A 22,153-nucleotide genomic window follows, 5' to 3' on the forward strand; every position below is an offset into this window, starting at 1 on the left:
ATTTCCTTGACGCATTTCCTCGATTCAGAATTTATAAAGACGTTCGTTTCTCATCTTTGCCTAGAAACTGTCCAACAAATCTGTCCAACGAAAGTGGGTCCCAACCATGCACCGGAACCATTTCCTTGGACCCACCACTAAAGAAAACTAGACCCGTCTGATTTTATACGGTTCTATCAGAACAATGAACCATGATTTGAAGGTAATCAAGAGAACATAGTCTAGATATAACAACCTTAAATTACACACGCACAGCTAAGAACTTGCAATAACAAAAGCAAAAAACAAAAACAAAAAAACAAGACAAAAACAAATAAAAAGAACCAAAAAAAAAAACAGACAAAAACAAAACAAAACAAATCAAAAACTCTCCCACACACACACAAAGAAAAATAGAAGCAATTCAGCAATTCGGATTTCACTAAGAACTTGGAGGATGAACCAGTGCATTACATTGGGATAGTGAGCCAAGAGAAAAAAGGTATTAAGGGATATATATTCCATTACATTTAAAGGGGCTATAAATAGACAGCACAAAGGCTATACATAGAAAACGCAAGGGCTATAAATAGTAAACTAAATGCCTGTATTATATGTCCCTTACTAAAATATTTTAAGGTTCCAAAGAATCGTTAACCGACTTTTTTTTGGTAACGGGAAACAGGACTCGGGAATATGCCATATGTAATTTATGCTTCTAGCTTTTCAGTCTGATACTTGTGTTGAGCAAACATTAATATATACAATTGTCTTAGACAAAACAGAGAACCGATCCCAGTTTATAATTTTCCTTATCAAACATTGTCTCAGACAAAACAGAGATAACATAATAGAGAAACTCGGTTAAGGAACATGGACAACAAATACCTTGTTGGATTATTCACTATTTTACTTTCTGGTAAGAAAATCGTGTGTATACATGTATATAATGGAAGTTGAAAATGTTAAGTCGGTGGCTTTTAGAATATGGCCATGTATATTGGTTCAGTACAAAAGGTTTGTTCAAGGCAATCGTAACAATTCGGCAGATTTCCTGATTCAGTTTCTCGCCATTCAAAAAAGATGGAGTGAAGTGGAAGTATCCGAGGTTAGCCAATTGTTTTTAAAGTTAAGTTTAGATAGTTTTATTTGGTTTAATGAGCATTACAAAGTAACATTTAGTTGCACCGTTTGGAACACAAAACTGACTTGGCTAAAACAATGATATAATTTAGTAGAGATTCAGGAACGCATTCAGAAAATGTTCAGAAGTTTTATAGAAAGGGAGCTTTTAGACTATTATTTGCTTATTTGCTTAACCAACAAAATTTGGAAAGGGGGAGGGGAGGTCCAACTCCGGACCACACTTTTGCATTCAGAGGAGGTTGATAGCAAGTCTGGGGCAAATCCAGAAATTCCAAAGAGGGGCACAATGATAGGCTAAGAAAGGGGTGGTCAAGTGATTTTCTGTTTTCTTTACATATTAACTGGAACTTTTCGAGTACAGGAAGAAAGCCTATGTATGTTACTTACAGTAATGGGTTAAACTATCTTGGTAGTTTCATTCCAAATCTATTTCAGAACAAGCTGAATGATTTCGACAATATGAAGAAAATTAGGAAATGTACTATTAAGTAATTTATGAGTCGAAACTTGAAATCCGTTGAAAAATGCCGAACTAACATTTGACCCCACGAAAGTAAAGGGCTATAAGAGATTTGTAATTCAATTCAGGGACAAATATTGGTTCGCTATCAAAGTTATTCTGCAAATTAAGGACCTTTTTCAGTGTCTTTTTTACTGTATCTTTAAGGGAACCGATTTTGGATATTAAATAAACTGTCGCGCTAAAAATAAAAGTTCCTTTACTTTGCAAAGAAAAACCTTAAAAATAAGCGAGTTTAAACTGCGGTTTATGGAGTTAAAGAGTCCACCATTAACCAATAAAATACGTAATTGCGTTTTCGAGTTACTCGTCCAAGGCGTAGACGGACCATATTGCGTCCGTCATAAATAAAAAGTAAATTGTTGACTTCAATGACCATCGTCAACGTACAGGACTTAAATCACCATTTCAGCATATGTAACTGATTTATATAAACTTTATTCTCTAAAACCAAATAGGTACAGAGAAACAAAAACAGTTAATATAATAATACAATATTACACGAATGCACTGAATTTGTCATATAAAGCAATGGTGTTCAAAAAACATATTATGATAATTATAACAATATCAGGTTACCCTGGAGATTCTATCTTACTGTTAATCTCTCGTATAAATTTGCAAAGATTATTAAGATCTGATAAATTTCTGCTGTTCATTAACTCATTAAATTTCAAAATGTTCGGGCTAAAATAAAAATTTGATTTCAAATAAAGTTATCTCTCCTCATTAAGAGATGTACATGTAAAAATATAGTGATATTCATCACCAATTTCTTGAGAGTTGCATATATTGCAAATTCTGTTTTCTCTAGAAATGTGGCACCATCTGCCAGATTCTATAAGCAGCTTAATATGGTTTATAGTTCGGAATCTAAAGGGAGTGATACAATTTCTGTCACTTAAAATCTTTAAATAATTCTCAAACTCAAAACTATAAAGTCTATGATTTAGAGCTCTCGGCGACTCTTGAATGTCAGAGTGCCAATTTTGTTTAAATTGATCTATAAGTGTGAGTTTCAATGAGTTAGCTAACCAGGATATACTAGCAAATATTGGTTATTCCATACATTTGATTTACCACAATTATCTACGATTTCAAATAATTAAGCCACATATAATTATTATTGAAATTCGTATGACAAAGTCTATATAAAATGAATGGTAGTTTATGATTCTTCCCTGTAATAAGTTGTTTTGCGCAATATTTGACAACTCTTAGTTTAATGCAAATATCAAGCGGGTATCTCCCTAGCTCCCCATAAATCATGAAATCTGGCGTAGATTTCTTTGCATTTAGCAGACGTTTACAAAATTTAAGGTGAACACTCTCTATCACGGCATTATTCCCTGCCCCCACACCTCACACCCATAGAGTATTATGGGTTTAATAACTTTATCGAACATATCTAGCTGACATTCAATAGATATGTTATGTAATCTCCCTTTACAAACATTGCACCGGTGGCCTTTTCTGCATTACATTTTTTTTTGCTTTGAAAAAGCTACCAGATTTAGAGAGAAAAAAAACGCCTAAGTATGTGAAGTCCTTAACTATTTCTATTTCTTGATCTTCATAATAAAATTTCATATCGTTACGCCACCTGCCCTTTGAAAATAAAATAATTTTGCTTTTGTCTACATTAACTTTCAGTTTCCAAATATTACAATATTCATGTAATACATTAAGTTGATTTAAGTCTTTTTTTCCGATTCCGACAAAATAGCAGTGTCATCTGCATACAAGAAAAGTTTCACATAATTGACAAGTTCTCTTTCTATTTCATCTGATATACATTTCAGACCAATAATAATTTTACTATACATAAAATCTTCCAAGTCATTTACATATAATAAAAATAGTGCAGGGGACAAGTTTTCTCCTTGTCTAACACCTATATTACAGGGGAAATAATGTAAATGTTCTCTACCATTAAAAATACGAGATTGTTCATTTCTATACATATTAACAATAATATCAAACATCTTTCCATTAATTGATGACTTTAGCAGTTTTGTCCATGAAGGTAGACCGAGACCAATTATAGCTCGAATCCTATGTATGAATGATCTAGAAACTGTCTTGTCAAATGCATATAGACTGAAAGGTACTCCCTTTGGTATTAACCGCCAATTTCCGGAAGAAGTCTATACCCGATACTTAAAGAGAAGCGAAATCAAGGATGCCGAGTAAAACTTGTGCGTGACGTGTTATACGTAGATGGAGTAGTGTATGAGGATCAACCATCGGATGACTCAGTGTATTCTATACCAAAAACATACCGGAATGGGACAATATCTACGCCAGATACCCGCAACTCTAAGCGCCGACGCATATCATCAACGCCAAATCGGTATTAGGACACCCGAGGAGATTCAAATAATAACTGTGGAACCTCTTTGACTGATAAACATGCAAATATTAATAAAAATATGAACTATAAATTCTGGAGGTGTATTGAAAAAAGCTAATTATCCCGAATTTATAGATTTAGTAAACTGTTATGATTTTATCAGCATTTTGGAATCTAAGACTGGTGATTTAGATAATATAAACATACCAGGGTATAATTTTGTTCTTAAAAACAGAAAACCGTTTAATAGAGTTATATCCGGAGGTATTACCTTTGGATATAAAACTGAATATGATAATTTTATTCAAGCTTTAGAATCTAAAAGTAAGCTTGTCTCATGGTTTAAAGTTTCAAAAGCTTTGTTTAATATAAACGATTATGTTATTATCGGAAATATTTATATACCTCCTGAAAATTCTTTGTACAGGGCAGAAAATCTCTTTAATGAATTACAAGAAGAAGTTTTGAAATTTTCTCAGTTTCAGCTATGTTCTCCTAAATGGATATTTCAATGGCAGAAATGGTACAGATCGTGATTTTATGGAAATTGTGAATGATAACCATAGTCCTTTTTATAATGTATTAAACTATGCTAACATGTTACCTCAGTGTGATATGTTGTACAATATCACACGAAATAATATGGACTCTGTAAAAACAAATTATGGATATCAATTGTTGGAGTTTTGCAAAAATAATAACTTATTTATTCTAAATGGTAGAGTTAATGGTGACAAAAAAGGAAGTTTTACTTGTAGACAATCAAGTGTTGTAAATTATTGTATTTGTTCTGTTGATTTTCTACCTAATGTTGATACTTTACATGTACCAGATTTCTCATCATTGTACTCTGATGTCCATTGTCCCATTTCTTTATCTGTAAATTTTATACCTGTTTATACACTTAACAAAGAGGGTACTATAAGTGTAAATTTTGTTTTTGTCTACATTATCTTTCAGTTTCCATATATTACAATTTTCATGTAATACATTAGGTTGATTTTGTAAGTCTTTTTTCTGATTCCGACAAAATATTAGTGTCATCTGCATACAATATCAAGAAAAAGTTTTACATAATTGACAAGTTCTCTTTCTATTTCATCTGATATACTTTTCAGACCAATAATGTTTTTACTATACATAAAATCTTCCAAGTCATTTACATATAATGAAAATAGTGCCGGGGACAAGTTTTCTCCTTGTCTAAAAAAAAATAAATAAAATGGTGTTTTATTTTCGAAACCTTTTGTAGTAATAAAGACATATCATGTTTTTAATTGGTCTTAAGGTACTTATGTGAATGCTGGCTGTCCATACACATTCAAGGAACATGATGGATTTTGCTACAGAATTTTTAGTAAAGTGAAGGCGTCTTGGTTTGAGGCAAAGGTATGTATTGAATACCAGTGCCCGGTTTCATAAACAAGTCTCAGGTTGAAAATTTCCTGTGTTTTTCTCAAATCTTCAACTGTAAGTGATCTGATTGGTCGAAATTTGAGTTGAAGAAGTATTTGAGGAAAATCTCAATGTAAAATGTTTTATGAAACCGGACCCAGATTCAATCAACTGCGCAGAGGATACATTTAATATTTCAAAGCTTACATTTGGTGTTAATTCCCACCCCTTTATGTAATTAGTACAGTATACCAATAACACCTCCGTGGATTTATGAGTAAGTGTTCATGCCCTGTGATTTTTTTTTCACATCCTGCATGGCAGAGCTTATAAGCTAGCGGAGTGATACGTAGTAAATCAGGAAGTGGTTATTATGCCGAGGAGAATGTGTCAGAGTGCATTTAAGTACCAGTCCATATAAAACTCAGACACTACCTTTGGTAAGGTGATTCATGGTATAGAAAAACCCAACGAACAAACGATGCTGTTTTGGTCTACATATGCTATATTTTAAATGACAACAGTCTTTTTTGTGTTTAGGTCTGTAATTTGAAGAAAACTACACTTTAACCTCACACTAAAATCAAATCAAATCAAGAACGATAATTCTTGCAAAGTGCTAATTTAATGTACAATATATATACATTTTATCTCAAAAGCGCAACACCCAAATGAAAAAATAAGACTATTTATGTGGTCTACAGCTGTTTCTGAAAAAGAAAAAAAAATGGTGGGTTTTTGACATGCATGACTCACCTCTTACTGATTGTTATAACGACTGCTACTTAAATTGACTATATCTAATTCACCCTGAAAATAAGGCCGTGAATAGTGTAAGACTCTACCGTTTGCTCTATTCAAAGATCATTCTCCTCGTTCCAAGATAATCATAATCACCCGTTTCTTTCCTTTTGCCTGTAATATGTACTCAAAACTGTAAGAATTTTTACAAAGATTTATGGCACCTATTTACTCTATCAAATGTATTCACTACTACCGTACAAGATACATGTATGATTTTATGACAGAACAATTTACCTCTTATATAGGACTCTTGACTTCATTTGTATATCGAGTTATCGACCCTCCGTTCGAGGACATGACTTCTTTAATGTTCAAAAATATTTTACACGTTTTTTCTCAATCTCTTTTCAATGATTTATCATTATGAACTATACATTTTTTTCTATCATGGATTGCTCAAAGTGCACTTTCTCTTAACTCATTTCAATCAGATCTGTACCGCCTTGCAGTATGTCTAATCTTAAATAGCATGATTATAGATGAGTATAGTTAGACACAGGGACATAACTCTTGCAAATCACTGGAACGTTTGTATTCAACATTTTACATCAATCTCATGTAAACATCAAAGCAACTTGGACTGATTTCATTCTGTTTCAAATGAAAGCTTGGGAGGCTTTGGTGAAATTGAATACGAAACAAACATTTCACTGATTTCAAGAGATATTTCCCTTACCCTAGGTCTATCTCCTTAAAACATTATAATTTTAAAATCTATACATTGTAAAATAACGTAATGGGGGTATTGAATCATTATTTCTTCCCCTCTCCGTGGCAAAGTAAGATTTTTGGGGCTAAAGTTGGGAATAGTGAAAAAATAATTATGATAATAAAATAAATCCCAACCCTATTCTAGCTAATAAAATGGCAGGTGCCTCAGTTGCTGATATTTGTTTTTTTTTTTTCGGAACGAAAAGCTTGCGATTTGATGCCAACAATTTTTATTTTATTTTTGCCGAATCAAATTTTTTGCAAAATTCCCAAGTATCAAAATAATATTTTAATACAAATTTAGCGATTCTCTTAATAGCCTTGAAACAGTGCAAAGATAGAATGCCGGAAAAATTCCGATTAGATTAAGTTAGTTTTAATTGCTTTCATATGATTTAGACGTACTGTAGTGTTGTTGGCGCTGATTTGGCTACCATTGAAAGCAAGGCAGAGGAGATATACATTGAATCAGAATTACGAGAAGTTCACGGAAATGGTAAATTCTATAGTTACAATTTTAACTATGGTAGAGCACGAAAAAGTTCAAGAATATGGTTAGGTCTAATCACGGTAACAGTAAATTCTTAATTTATAATTCTTATAATGGTTACACACGACGGTTGTCTTGATTATGCAGTTCGCGTACATTTGTAACACATTGGTTCTGGTAATTTTGAATCAAACCGGAAATAAGAACAATTCAATCGAATGATCTTTTTAGATTATTGAACAAAGGATATTTCACAGAAACCTTTGATTTTATACTAGTTCAGGATAACAGTGGCATGTACATATGTATATGTATGTATGGTCGATAATTAAAAAATAAAGCAATTTCAATTCAATGGAGAGGTAAACTAAAGTTCACGGCAACAATAAGACCTATAGGTTAAAACTGCAAGAAAAGAAGATTGTTCATTAAAGTTTAATTCTTTATTTTTTTTTAACTCGGAATAATTTCGTGTTATCGGAGGGATAGTCAATACACTTCAGCGAGATAAATGCTTTTGTTCTAACCAAGCGTGACCTGGAGGAACTAAACGTCATGCATGTTCACAACCGGAACGAACTCCTCAGTCGTTCTCGTTACACAGAAGAAAAGCGTTCCTTATTTTTTCAGTGTGACGTAAATGACAGTAGTTCTGATTGGCACGCTCTTCGACTTGACACGAAAAAAAATTGATCATTGGTAGGCCTTACTGTCTAGCAATGAGAAAGTAACGTCCAATTTTACGACGCCAATGATACCAGGTCATAATAAACTCTCGCTCCTTAACATTCATTTCTACTGGTCCTTGCATTAACAACGGTATGAAATTAACCAAGGAACGAATCTAAATAAAAAGACTGGGTTTTTGAAACTGCAATATGATCACTGAGAGACTAGATAGACTTAAAAATGCCAGGTCAAACATTTAAAATCTTCATAACATCTCTGAAACGTTTAAACGTTTTTGTTACCTTTTGATATTATTTTTCCTTCTAACGAACTTGCCTTTTCATGAAATTAAAACGATGTTTTTTTTTTTGTGTATTACTAGTATCTGCTGGTGCCCCAGAAAACTATTGGTTAGACGGTTCTGATATATTGGCTGAAGGCGAATTTCGATGGATGGGCGAGGAGGGCACGAGTAGGCCAATTACTGGGTTCACGTAAGCAAACTGTAAAAATGTGCACTACGCAAAATAAATAAATAAATTTATAAAATAAATTAATAAATAAATAAAAATAAAAAAAAAGTAATGATTAAAACTTCTTTTAATGTTTTAATGTTGTGCCACCAAAATATCCTTAACGTAAGTATTGTTTACTTACAAATTATCCTTTAAATTATGTTAAGTAAGGGTAAAAACAAAATTACCGAACACTAATCCGATTCATAATCAAGTCCAGTCCACAATAAATTTGGCAAAATAGATATTACACCACTGAAGCAGCTGGTACCGCAATGGTCTTAACTTGGTACAGGCACTTCAAGCGAAATGGTCGGTTAAATCTAGGTTTTACAGCGCGCTAAATCCTCCCTCTTCCATTGCGGTGTGACTGTACCAGTGGTGTACAGTTTTTTTGGATGTGTTTTCAACAGAAGGTCGGCATTCCAATGGGAACGAATTATGCTCCGCTAATCGCTGACTTGTCTTCACTCCAACGAGCTTAATTTATAGCTGATCTTATTAAATAACAATGTCTATCTTCTAGCCTGATCCTTTGATATCAGTTTCCTCATTATACTTTTTTAGTAGATGAGGTGTTGCCTTTAAACAATCGTAGTTTTGGAGATTTTATGCATCAAATCTACCCCAAAAAACTCGAGATAAAGGACATTGCATACACTCTTAAGTCAGCCTCTTATCTTTACTCACCCAATCAGTGTGATATGGAATGGAAAAAACACATACCAAACTATTCGACAAACGCAAGGATTTCCCATTCCGTGTTTCAAAATTTCCTTTAGTCTGTGACAGCATACATTGTCCGAGAGCCTGCCTAAACTACGCAGCTTTTTTGTACTTTGCTAGACTACTTATAAGTAATCTTCTGGAACGTAATTGTGTTGCTTCAAGATTGAAGTTATCACATCAAAAGTTTTATGGTCGTTATTATGAACTCGTGTTTCGTTATGGTGTATCCATCTGCATCATGAGAATCGATTTGTTAACCCCGCATAGTTTTTTTGTCCCTTTTCGTCACTTTTGGACGTGACATTTTATGAGCAACTCAGCGGGTGTTTCTAGAAAAAGCCAAGGACGATCCCATACAATAAAAATGTGAAGTTTAGGAGAAAGATCAAACTCAGGGCAACCGTTTGTTTTTAAGGGCGTGATTAATCAAAAGTCCGAACGGAAATTCAGATGAGCTAATATTTCTACTACTGAAATTTAAAAGTGGTAAATAAAGTGTCAGGACAGATATTATCTGCATATATAAGACAAAAACCTAGTAAAATTGTCCGAGGCCCAGATAATTATAAAGTGTCAATTGCCTTACACCTCCCTCTTGTCTTCTGTTACCAGGTCTTGGGCACCAGGACAGCCTGACAATAATGGCGCACATGAGCACTGTCTAGAAATAAGGTTTACCTTCAATGTGCAGTGGAATGACTACCAGTGTGAAGTTCAACAGAACTTCATCTGCAAATCTACGTAAGTGGAGTTATCACCCCTTATATATGGCTTGAAAAATAAGTAAATAAAAAAAAGATTCACACGGTAGTGTCATCTTTAAAGACATTTTGGACAAGAAAACCGATTTTCCGATTTTTCTACTGTATTTCGATACCGTCACTATCATATCTTTTCTTCATTACACTTCTTAAATCATCTTTTTTTCAGGAATGATTTCGATATTGGAAATAAAATTATTGGATAAGAAGTTTCAAAATACAGAAGATGTTTGGGTTTTTGTGACTTGATTTATCTAGGTGTTGTATTAAATATGTACTGATGTTTTAATTTATTGAAAGAAAGTTTATTTCGTTTTCTTGTTTAGTGTAAGGTCAAAATTGAACTGAAACAAGAAACGAACACACCATTCATTCTGTTAAACGCTCAATTATCTTAATACCTCAACATATAGACAAAATGATATATCCAATATAAGAAACCCACAGATCCTGAAAGCTTAAATAATTTACAATACCATCAAAATTTCCAGCATTAGAAATAATAAGTCGCTGAAATTCCAGAGGGCTGGATTTGGAGTAGTAATGTCAAGTATTGAATATGTAAGATTTGATGTAATGTACTCTTAAGGTCATTGCAGAATTTGATTATTTATAATTGTAATATTACTTAAAAGGACATAATTGACAAAAAGTTTAATAGTATATTAACTTCAGTATTATATTGATAAACACTAAGTAAAAAATAGGAATATAAATAACTAAACAGGAATGAATCCCGGGAAACCAAACCATAATTCGAAATAATAATAATTAAAAAAAAAAAAAAAAAAACAAATCTAGAAAAAAAAAAAAAAAGACTAGACAAAGAACTCGCAAGAAAAACATGAAATAACAAAAATAACATGCACAGTAGAAACAATTTAATGAAAAGGAGCAATCCGTATTTATTCAACGGGTCATAATTTTTCTTTCCTCGTTTGTCTACCCCGGACACGACTTTTTATGAGCAACTCGACTGGTGTTTCTAGAAAAGCAGAGGACACTTACCATACCGGTGCACCTGGTCTATGCTCCTATTTTATAGTGGAGTTCATTTGCTTTTGTTGCTTTGTATGTATTATTTTAGTTACTTTATGTTCTTTGTTGTGTATGTCTGTTTTCCATGTCTGGTCTTCGTCCCTGGATTACATTCGTTTGATTACCGCTGGAACCTTGGTTCCCTTGATTACTCTTTATATATCATTTTACTTCGCTTATCCCATTGGATTATCGGCTTTACACTTAAGAGGAAGTAATACACCTTCCAGTCTTTATAAACGCATATGTTATACTTGTATACTTATCATAATATTCTTAAGACAGAATTGCATAACAGTTATATAATACATTTATTATGTAAAGTACACTCCTTGAGACATTTAGCTTTCCCGCATGCACGATACCTAAACGAACGCTAAACGCTCACCAAACGCCCGATAAACAAACGCTTCTATCGTGCGTTGAAACGCACGATAGACGAACGATGAAAAAAAAAATAATAGTAATAAATATTGACGAAAGAAAAAGTAGCAAAAGAAATTAATGTGAAATATGAAAAAAATAAAATAGCAAAAAATATAAAAATGAAAATTAAATCAAGGAAATAATCAAGGTACAAAACTAAACGAACGCTTCTATCGTGTGTTTATCGTGCGTTTACACGAACGATAGACGATGCACGCGAACGCTAAAATGGGAAACGTGAACGTCTCAAGGAGTGTAACCAAATAAATTAAAGCCTGGATACAAATTTTACACTCCTCACCACTTTATAATTGAACTAAAAAAAAAAAAAAAAAAAAAAAAAAAAGAAACAAAAACAAAAAACAAAAACAAAAACATAACAAAACAAAAAACAAACCAGAAAACAAAACAAAACAAAACAAGACAAAACAAACAAACAAACAAACAAATAAAAACAAACAAACATCTGACAGCTATCGGTTACCACTTTTACACTTAGAACAGGAACATAGACTTTTAATTTTATAATTAAATAATTTGATTTAAATAATATCACAGGTGCATGACAGAATCTAAAAAAAATATGCATGTAAACAATGATAATTTTTGAACGATGAGTGACTGGACGGTGATCGACCAAAATTGGAACATGAACAACGATCGAGTGATTGTGGGATGATAATCACGACGAACTCTCTCTATATATCATTGGAAATTCAATGTAAATTTTGAAATCAAGGTTTTTTTCCTAATCGGAATAGCTAGTTTACATTAGTCACACAGTTTCATTTATTAATTGCGGACTTCATGTTCTAAATTACGTCACACAGAATAGAAAGATTTAGTGTCAGGAACTGTCAGGGAACAGGGCAAAAAGTGTCCTGACCCAAGACAGCTTTTGCCAGCCCTGTTAGGATTTTTGTTCTATCTGCTGTCGTAGAACAGAAATCTTGACAGATTCGGACAGAATGTAAGAGAGATTAGAAGTGATAGTATCTGTATCTTTAGAAAGAAACACATCAATTTTGACGTCGCAGAGAAGCATGAAATGTCAGAGAGCACCTGTAGTAAACAAATATGACGTCATGTTTGTATTTACCGAGACATTACACGGCAAATTTTGAAGTCATACATGTTACCAGCAAAACAATTCTCCAAGTTTGGGTAAGTTGTGTCTTAAATTCTCTTTATTTGGGTATGAGACAGTTGAAACTGTGTGCGGGGCCGGTTAGAACGGGGTTCATTCACCACTGACCTATTAACATACATTGAGCAGCTGTCATCAGATTTTCAAAAATCGTCATCTGCCGAAATGTGTATTGAAATGATAAATATGTAACAACCCGATCGCAAGTTTGGAAATTGATACTAGTAAATGTCTGTTTGTATAATCTTCTTTTAATAGTTTTGATCAAACTGTAAAGTACTTCTGTTAAACAAACACTATCTAACCAGGGATGCAAGTATTGTTTTCCTTTGAATAATATTCAATGACATGTCAAATTGTTGTAATGTGCGCAATTGATTAACTAATTGATTTCAACCCGTACAGTTCCTGGTGTTAAAAGAATAGGCCTGCAGCAGCACTAAACTTGTCGTAAAAGGCGACTAAATAGTGCTCAGAACCCTAGCCGGGGCTAGGGCGCTCTGCCCACAGAGCAACTGGGATGTGTGTCCCAGGTGGTGGAATGGGGCACCCCTGGCGTGTTACATGCTGGGGTTGTCAGGCTATGATCCAAAAAACCTGATCGCAAACCATAGTGGTGCACCGTGTTGGGAAAGATGCCACGTTCCTCGCACGTTAAAGAACCCTACTGTGGTATTCTCCCCGGAGTAGGAACCATAGGGCTCCGCCACAGGAGGCTAAATTGCCCGACCCTACCCACCTCGTCCTATTTCCAGTGGCAATCAAAATTTGTCGACCCCCCTTGTCCTTGTGTCCCATCCCTTTTTCATTTCATGTTCATTTTGTCATCGGTTTCATGTTCATCGTCTGAATATAGCTGAAATATTGCTGCTCGGATGTTAAACCCCAACAAACAAACTAACAAACACTTTCAAGTGATGCGTGCACCAAGTGCACCGGTAGGACGAGTGCCTTCTGAGAATAGAATATCAACAGCTGTCTCCAGAGCAGTTTTCCTTATTTCCATAAATGTTACATGATACGTGTATTCTGATAATTAGATTTGTTATACAGATCATTTTAGTAAGCTAATCACATTGGATTATCGGCTTTAAACGTGACGCTTCTTGAGAGTAATACACATTTTAGCTATTTATAATAGTCATGCCCTTCATTAAGCGCACTAATTTTATTGATAATTGCTTAGTGCATACTTTTCAATATAAATATATCTAAAATAAAATATAAGTGAAATAAGAGAAACGTATAAAATGTATTAAAAATAATTGAATGTTTTCCATTTAAATTCATCGTTCATGGTCACCAATTTATAGAAAATTTGTAGAGCTGACCTAAATCATGTACTATTAGCCAGGAATTCCTTTCCATTGAGATATAAAGGCATTTAATATACTTACCATAATAACCTTAAGGCAGAATTTTAATAACAGTTGCATAATGCACATTTGTAATGTAAAGTAGGCAAAGAAGTTAAAGCCTTAAAACAGACTGGGGTTGTCTAATTTTTCCTGCATTCAATAAAATATAACAAGTGGTATTTATTTTCTCGTCGTACTTTTGTTAGATATAGTAATTTACCGATGCATTACGTTTCATGATTTCAGGAAAATATCTTGAAGAATGATTTGAAGATTACGTTGTCTTCGTGCATAAATAATGGAAATCAAGAGACGGAACTAAAACACATACACATACACACATGACATCAAACGTTGGTTTACATTCAGTTGACTCGGGAAAGTTACAGGCTTCATGCAAGACAACAGACCGCTCATTGAAGGTTGTGACCAGTAAAAAGAAGAAATTCAACGAAAACCATGAGATAAATATGAACACCATGATCTCTTTTTGATCTAAAATAAAATGAAATGTAGTAATAATAAATATATACCTCTAAAACTGCATGTTCATCATATTTATTTACATACTTATTCTTTGTAATTGCTCATTAATATGCCATTTTCTCAACATGATGCCCTACTTTGCAATGGAGCCATTTCCCGGCAAAGTGGGAACTTTCTTCAATATTTTAAAATATCGCAGCACTTGTAGTATGCATGTATCTAATGCAGTAATGAATAAACTGTTTTTAAAGAAGCCTTAAATTTTTGTTAATCGTTGTTATGATTTTGATAAAATCTTGTTGAAGATCATTAGAAGAACAAATGTCAAATAAAATTAAACAACTTTCATGCTAAAATCAATATTTCCTGGGTTGCTATTTTTTTTTCAACTTGATATATATCCAATGTAAACAAAGTTCACTGCAAATATATTGTGTTCTGAAACCAATAAGCCTTTTGAGACCGTTCAATATGTATCGAAGTACTGAGCCGGTGCAATGTTTCTTTCCTCCTCATAATATCTATTTATCTAGCAGAACAATTAGCAATAAAATCATGCAACAACACAAAACAACCAAACAAACGAAAAAGAAATCGGTATATTGAAAATTCGGTCAAAAATGGTTTGTCCATAAACCATAAATGGCAGTGGGAAAAAGTAACTTGTGAACACGTGTTATACATAATATAACACTAATCACAATTGCATGATCATTTATCAAATTTGAACAAATATATATATAACGTAATAACAATCAGGAAGATTTGCATTAATTTACATGACTGATTAGCATTATAAGTATTATTGAACTCTTTATTGAGTTTCGACTGCGACGATATTTCAATTGTTTTTTCTTTGTTCCACTTTTGTGTTTTTACCCGAGTCATAACTGAGTGTTTTACTTCTATTTTTCAAATTGCAAGAGTGCATCTTCCATTTTTTTAAATCGAGAAGCATTGGAAGGTGCAGAATTTTACAGACGGATTAATTTTCTTATTTGACGGAGAAGTCTGCATGTTTATTTTTTAAATATTTGACACGTTTAAAAGATCTTAGTAACACACATGTATAATAGACACTGCAGATGAGTTACAAAGTTAGTTATTGTTTACATGAAATTGTTTTTGTAAAATATTTTACATTTATTGCCAAAATAAATGTTTTTATTTTCATTTGTAAATTTACATGCAACATCGAAATAGATTACAAATCTTTAGGGTCTTACGAGAACATTAAATCCACACGCATCATTACAACATAAATGCTGATTAACCTGCAAATTATAACGTAAAAATGTTGTTACGACTTGGAAAATAAATCACCCTGCTTTTTTACCAAGAAACATTCTAAGAGAAGAACACGTCTATTGTCTATATTTTTTTTAATAACAAATAGAGTAATTTCGAGCGGAAATCCAAATGAATAAAATCCAAGGATACAGACTAGACGTCGAAAATAGACACACACAACAAAGAAAATGAAGTAACCAAATAACAGTAACAGATAAACTAAAGTGAGTTAACAACTGGACATAATATTTTCAATGCAAATATGTCCGAAACAAAAAAAAAAAAAAAAAAAAAAAAAAAAAAAAAAAAAAAAAAAAATAGAATTTTCTGCAGTTTTTTAAATGACGTATAATTGTAACTTTATTACAAAGAACATTTACTTTCCTATATTTATGTATTTTACTATATATAGAGCATTTGTCATGATTATACAATTAGTTTATATTGGGCTATATTCTTGGCTTAATGCCGCTACATCTTTACAATATTAAAGATCCATTCTGTGGAATAATTATGCAATGTGTAGCACATTATTTTCCTTCATTTAGATTCTTTTGCCTCTAATATATTTAATACATACAGAAAACAACCGAAAAGCTATTTAAATCAATCCTGACATAGATATGTGTTTACCGGTTATATAGGGGAAAAGTGCAGGAAAATTTTCCCGTCATATTTTTATAGTGCATTTCAACTTAATTTGACCTATCAATATCTTAATAATGCAACGTTATGAACAATTTAATGGTTATTTCTGGAGGTTATGAGGTATATATATTTGAACAAAGCAATACATTCCCTGCGTTCTTTTCTTCATTTTCCACATCTTATGAACATTTTGCCTGATTCATAGACAGAGCGGTATTTAAATGATATTATAAAAATATATAAAAGTATTTTGTATTACTAACTACAGATACAACCTTGCATTCAACGTCTGCAGAATTTCCATTAAGTACTAACTACATAAAATACAAATATTGTAATAAATGACGTAATACGATCATTTTTGTTAAACATTTTTATGGTGTTACTTAAGTCTCATTTTCTGTAAGAATCAGGCAGTGGGTGAAACATTATCAGAAAAAAAAACACCATTTTGAAAGTTATATTTGACTTTTTGCACCATAAGAATCAGGATTTTCAATGCCACTTTGGCAAACTGATTTATAATATCATTGAATTGCACTGAAAATGAACAATTCAAGGGAAATCATATCTGTCAAAAACCTATTTGTTTCTAACATTGATAAAGAGAGAAAGCATCCTTTGTGAATTTATATTATCATATCTGTGGGTTTTTGAAATGTTTCTGGTTTTTCCCGTTTTGCATGATTCTAATAAAAACTGACACTTAATACGAGTAACATCCAGATTGTAGGTTTTCTGTGCAGTAATCAATTAGATTAAGTTTAAGAAGGTATAAAGCTTTCGACAGTCCTTACATGCCTTACTTGTCAAATTGAATGTCAGAATAATCATGTTCGGAATAAAGTCCCTACTTGTGATGATTGGGTTTATCGCGCTGTTGAAATGGAACTGGTTAGATGCTTGCAGGTGTCCAGACCCAGCCAAAAGCAAAATACACATGCAAAATATTTTCTGTACAACGGAATATAGTAAGTTATTTTTTTTAACAATTTCATTCAATTATGATTTTACATAATTCTAAATTGTTATAGATGGTTCCCTTCCATTTCAGCAAAACTAATGAATCATGCCGAAGAAAAACAGTTACAAGTTTGACAATAAGAACACATTGATTATGGGCTATTGATTACAAATTAGCATTTTTTTTTGTCTTAGAAGTTTCAGAGGATGAAGAAATGATATAGGAAAAGAGCGTTATTTCCCTTTGATGATGAAATTGCAATTTCAGATATTTTTTATAGGATTTCATGGAAAGACTCGTGTGTTTTTTCCACTATAACTCATGCACTTTCCAATCCGTACAAATGACAGCATTTAACATCAGCGACGGTGAAAGCACATTGCATCTCAACAATATTTAACAAAAAAATATTTATTATATTCCAGAAAATATAAATATGTAACATACAAAATAAAGTTAATAAAGAAAATGTCGATACTTCTCAGTCTACATCGAGAAGGGCATAAATAGTTAATAAACTGGTGAAATCAAGGATAGAACTGAAACGAATTAAATAAGCCACTCCGTTCCTGATGTGGTTCATTTGGAATTACAGAGCATTTACTGATTATTTACATGATTGTTTTACTGATTATACTTCTGTGAATACATATCGCTAATCAAGACAAAAGCATTTAATAGTTTGCTGAACTTCTATTGGTAAATTGTTATTTTACTAAATTAAGAACAATGTCTTGTTTCCTAGTATTAGTCGGAAAGGTATTAAACCGAACACAGGTGTCAAGAGACGAAAAGGATCCTCAGGCTAAATACTTCGTTAAGATTTTGAACTCAATAAGGGTAAGCATATACATAATATATCATAACACATTTTGCAGTTTTATTTCGAATTACAGTACAGTCAAAGTATTATATTCTTCAAAACCAGCCCTCGCAAACCAAGTAGTCGTTCCCGAAGACGCTAACAAATTTTTTAACATTTACGTATATATTAGGGTCACCATACAACCAATACTACAGCCGCAACATTGTTGAAACAGCTTTGTTTTTCCACTATGACGACATGATAATTGTGTTCGTCAGATTGGATTACTTCTTCCAAATCAATCTAAATATGATAGAGGCAAATTTGAATATAAAAGAGAAGAAAACAATGACTCGACCCTCGTATATGTAGTTGCAATGTTTATTGAATATCTCAGCGATTTATCTTTTTTTTTGTATAATGTAATTTGTTGGTATGAAAGCGTTTTTATGCGTTTTGAATTTGGAAATGTGAAACTACCGCGATCATGTACTGTAAAATCTGACCCCTGAAAAATTTGTTAATACCAGACACTTTAAGAATCATATTTATATAAAATCGTATATTCAATTTTGATTAACCAAACACCTATCTTAAAATAATAAATTTTAAAAGTAAAAGCGTTTGGAGAGGGGTCACTGTACAGTAATTTATTTATTTGTTGAACGATATGTAGTTTGAAGATACGTATAATGTTGATTTTGTTTTGAAAGGGTAAATTAAGAGTTGGCTCAGTATTCGACTTTTTGGACCCTTACAATGGTACATCATGTGAACGAAACTACTCAGTAGGAGCAGTCCACTTTTTGATGCTAGGTATGTCTATTTATATACATATATATTTATATTAATATCGCGAGGTAAAATTTAAAATATTTTCACAAAATGGCAGAAAACTCGAGTGGTAAATGTATTGGTATCTGCTAGCAAAATAAGAAAAAAAACAATCTTCAATGGAAACAGTGGAGGTATGCAATGATCATGATGTACGTCCGCCTGTTCGTATGCCTTTAGTTAAAATATGCAACACCTCTGAAACCGCTATAGAACTTGATTAAACTTTCCTACATTTTTTATCACATGATACTATTATTTACCTTTGGTTTATCTATTTTGATCTGAATTACTGTTCTGAGGTACCCTTTTGCAAAACGTGGACTTTATCATTAGTGGATGAAAGGAGATCATATTCCAATGCACAAATCATATCCACATTTAAATCTTTCACACATACTTTATAATTTAATGTCATTGCGCGATGTTTCAAATTTTCCCAACCGAATGACTTTTGGGGGTTTTATCAAGGACGGAGAAGAATATCTCAAAGTGAGCTTTGCTCACAGATTTTCTAGTTTATCATTATAGACAAAAAGAAGATCGTTGATCCTTGTGGACCCAGAAAACCAACATCTGCGGCACAATTGATGTACTTTTATTCAAATAATGAAAATTCATATCGACGAAATTGCAAATGCAAGGTAAGTTTTAGAAAGAAGAGTAAAGTGTAATGTCGAGAGACACCAACAAAATAAAAATCAATAAATAGTAGGTAAATATGTAATACTTAAAAAAAACTTCGTGTCATTATGGATGCAAGTATAATTCATTAAACCAAGACCGGATTCCAAATTGGTGAGACACGTAAACACCGTTGAGAAAACATATAAGTATAAATGCTATTACATTTTCGAATACACAATTTCTACGAAATCACAAAATGAGTGTCGGTCATTATTTTACAAAACTTGCGTAGCAAATAAATAAATAAATAAATAAAAATGAAAATAATAAAGAAACAATATCTAGCAAGAGAATGCAGTATTACTACAATTGTTTATGTTTGTTTTTGTTTTTCATTCTATGAATGTAAGGTTTACCATAAGATTTCCATTTCTTGTGTCTTTTTTTCCAGTTGAATCATTCTGTATTGTAGGTGAAGGATGATATGTTCCCCTCCCCAAATTTTAACAGGTCATGCAGATGCCCCCTGGGTACCACCCACATATGCTTCGACAAACACGCATTGTGTGTAAGGAAAAAAGGAAGATGTGAGTGGAAAAATCATGAACTTTGTAAACTGACATGGTCCAAATAATTGAATGTGTGTTGACCTCTGATACAGAGTGACTATATTTTAAAGAGATTCTATTAAGATTTGTCTTTGTCTCCTTAATTTGAATATAGTAAAGACCTAGAATCAAACAAGGTAATTCGAAGGTATTTAAAGTTTAAGAGCATTGGGAAGACCTAGATAAACCAAAGTAAACTACAATATCACCGACATTTATATCTGTCCTTGTTTTACTAAAGACTGACAAAAGGTACATAAAGACAACATTCGGCTAAAAAAAGGAAAATAAAAATGGCATTTATTTTGAGTCAAACATAACAGACTTTTTGCAATACAATCAAGACTGGTTAGCTCAAAGGATTCTGCAATATTAAAAGTGTGTGTAGCACGCTATAAAGATTGCGTATTTTATGATATCGCACAATAATATATATTTTATCTAGACAGTAGCCGGCTCGGCGTAAATCTGATGTAAATTTAAAATATTTTGCCACATATAAAATGTCAATTCGTATATAAGCATTGAATATAAAGGTTATATCTTTCAATTATGTTTACGCGACAGGAATCAATGGTAAACATTGAAATGAGCATTATAGTCACGTGGCATATTACAGAAGTTTTATGGTCGTCATCATGAATTCGTGGATCGTTATGATGTATCCATCTGCACCATGAAAACTGATTTATTAAACGGGCCATAGTTTTCCTTTCCTCGTTTGCCTACCCCTGACTTGGTCATTTGTTTTCGCGTGGCTATAAATCAACAGATATAGATCGGGGATTTTAACGTGCCAACAAAACAGCCGTAAATATCTCCTCCAGTACAAACCTAAGAAAAAGAACAAAAGGGTCCCTTTTGTGCTTACATACCATCCAGTCTTTGGGAAACTCTCGCAGTTACTTCATTCAAATTGGAAAGACATTCAAAAACATCCCAAGCTCTCCAAGCTCTTTCCTGGGCTACGGTCCTGGCATTCCGTAGACCTAGGAGCCTAAGAGATGCCCTAGTAAGAGCAGCGATTTCATGTCAGCCCAAACAAAATACAAGGGCCAGTGTCGACCATGTGGAGATAAGAGATGTAAGACCTGTACCCAGATGCTGCACACCAAAATGTTTAAAGGCTACTGCACTGGAAAGGAATTTGCCATTTTTTGCGACGTGACTTGCAAAACCGAAAATACCATATACTTTCCCCAGTGCCGTTGTGGTATGCAGTACGTTGGCGAAACAGAGCAACCTTTCAACAGGCGTATGAATGGTCATCGCAGTGACTACAAATGCAAACCAGACCTTTAAGTCGCCATCTTAGATCTGCCGGACACACCCAGGAGGATCTCCACAACATTGTTGTTACGATCATAGAACATGATAAAAACTGTTCAAAATGTAAAAGAGTATCTCGGGAAAGCTTTTGGATGAAGAAATTACAAACAACTTCTCCAGATGGAATTAACGAGAAAAAATAATTCATTTTTTAGGTCTTGGTCTAAGACTAGTACAGCACTACTTGCTATACATCAATACGCCGTACTACTATATTTGGACTTTTTATTTTTTTAAATTGTTTTCCACAGTTAATTGTAACTTTGATAAAAAGACCCTCTTTGTTATTTTCATTCAGGCTCCTTATCAGTTGCTTATGTGAGCCTTTGCTAAAGGTACAATCACCCACAGCGTACGCGATTCTGCTTCTGAATCTGTTTTGATCTTGAACTTTGTGAGTTTTATGCTCATATAGTTTTATTAGTTTTATGCTGAGGAAGGATATCAGTTATCCGAAATATTCAATTTAAATTTTACCATCTTCTGGTGATGTTAAACATGTTTAGATGTTTATATATATA

General features: G+C 32.9%; 1 protein-coding gene across 2 annotated transcripts; it reads left to right on the top strand.

Annotated features, from left to right (window-relative positions):
* Positions 1–745: 745 nt before the first annotated feature.
* Positions 746–20,390, top strand: LOC148598183 (uncharacterized). 2 transcript variants are annotated; one of them, XR_015918307.1, is made up of 10 exons: positions 746–898; positions 5,287–5,387; positions 7,308–7,404; positions 8,450–8,561; positions 9,924–10,052; positions 17,375–17,436; positions 18,175–18,269; positions 18,948–19,050; positions 19,578–19,712; positions 20,168–20,390. XR_015918307.1 is itself a non-coding variant. In XM_088560019.1 (10 exons), the coding sequence occupies exons 1-10, from the start codon at positions 853–855 to the stop codon at positions 20,327–20,329; spliced, it is 1,020 nt and encodes a 339-aa protein (XP_088416145.1). In that variant the 5' UTR covers positions 746–852; the 3' UTR covers positions 20,330–20,390. The 2 variants fall into 2 exon arrangements, 1 of the variants encoding a protein (XP_088416145.1); XM_088560019.1 differs by having other exon boundaries at positions 19,600–19,712.
* Positions 20,391–22,153: the final 1,763 nt, after the last annotated feature.

Source organism: Perna viridis, chromosome 14 (genome assembly GCF_037379345.1).
Source record: "Perna viridis isolate PV_CMFRI_1.1 ecotype Kerala chromosome 14, ASM3737934v1, whole genome shotgun sequence".
Lineage (NCBI taxonomy): Eukaryota > Metazoa > Mollusca > Bivalvia > Mytilida > Mytilidae > Perna > Perna viridis.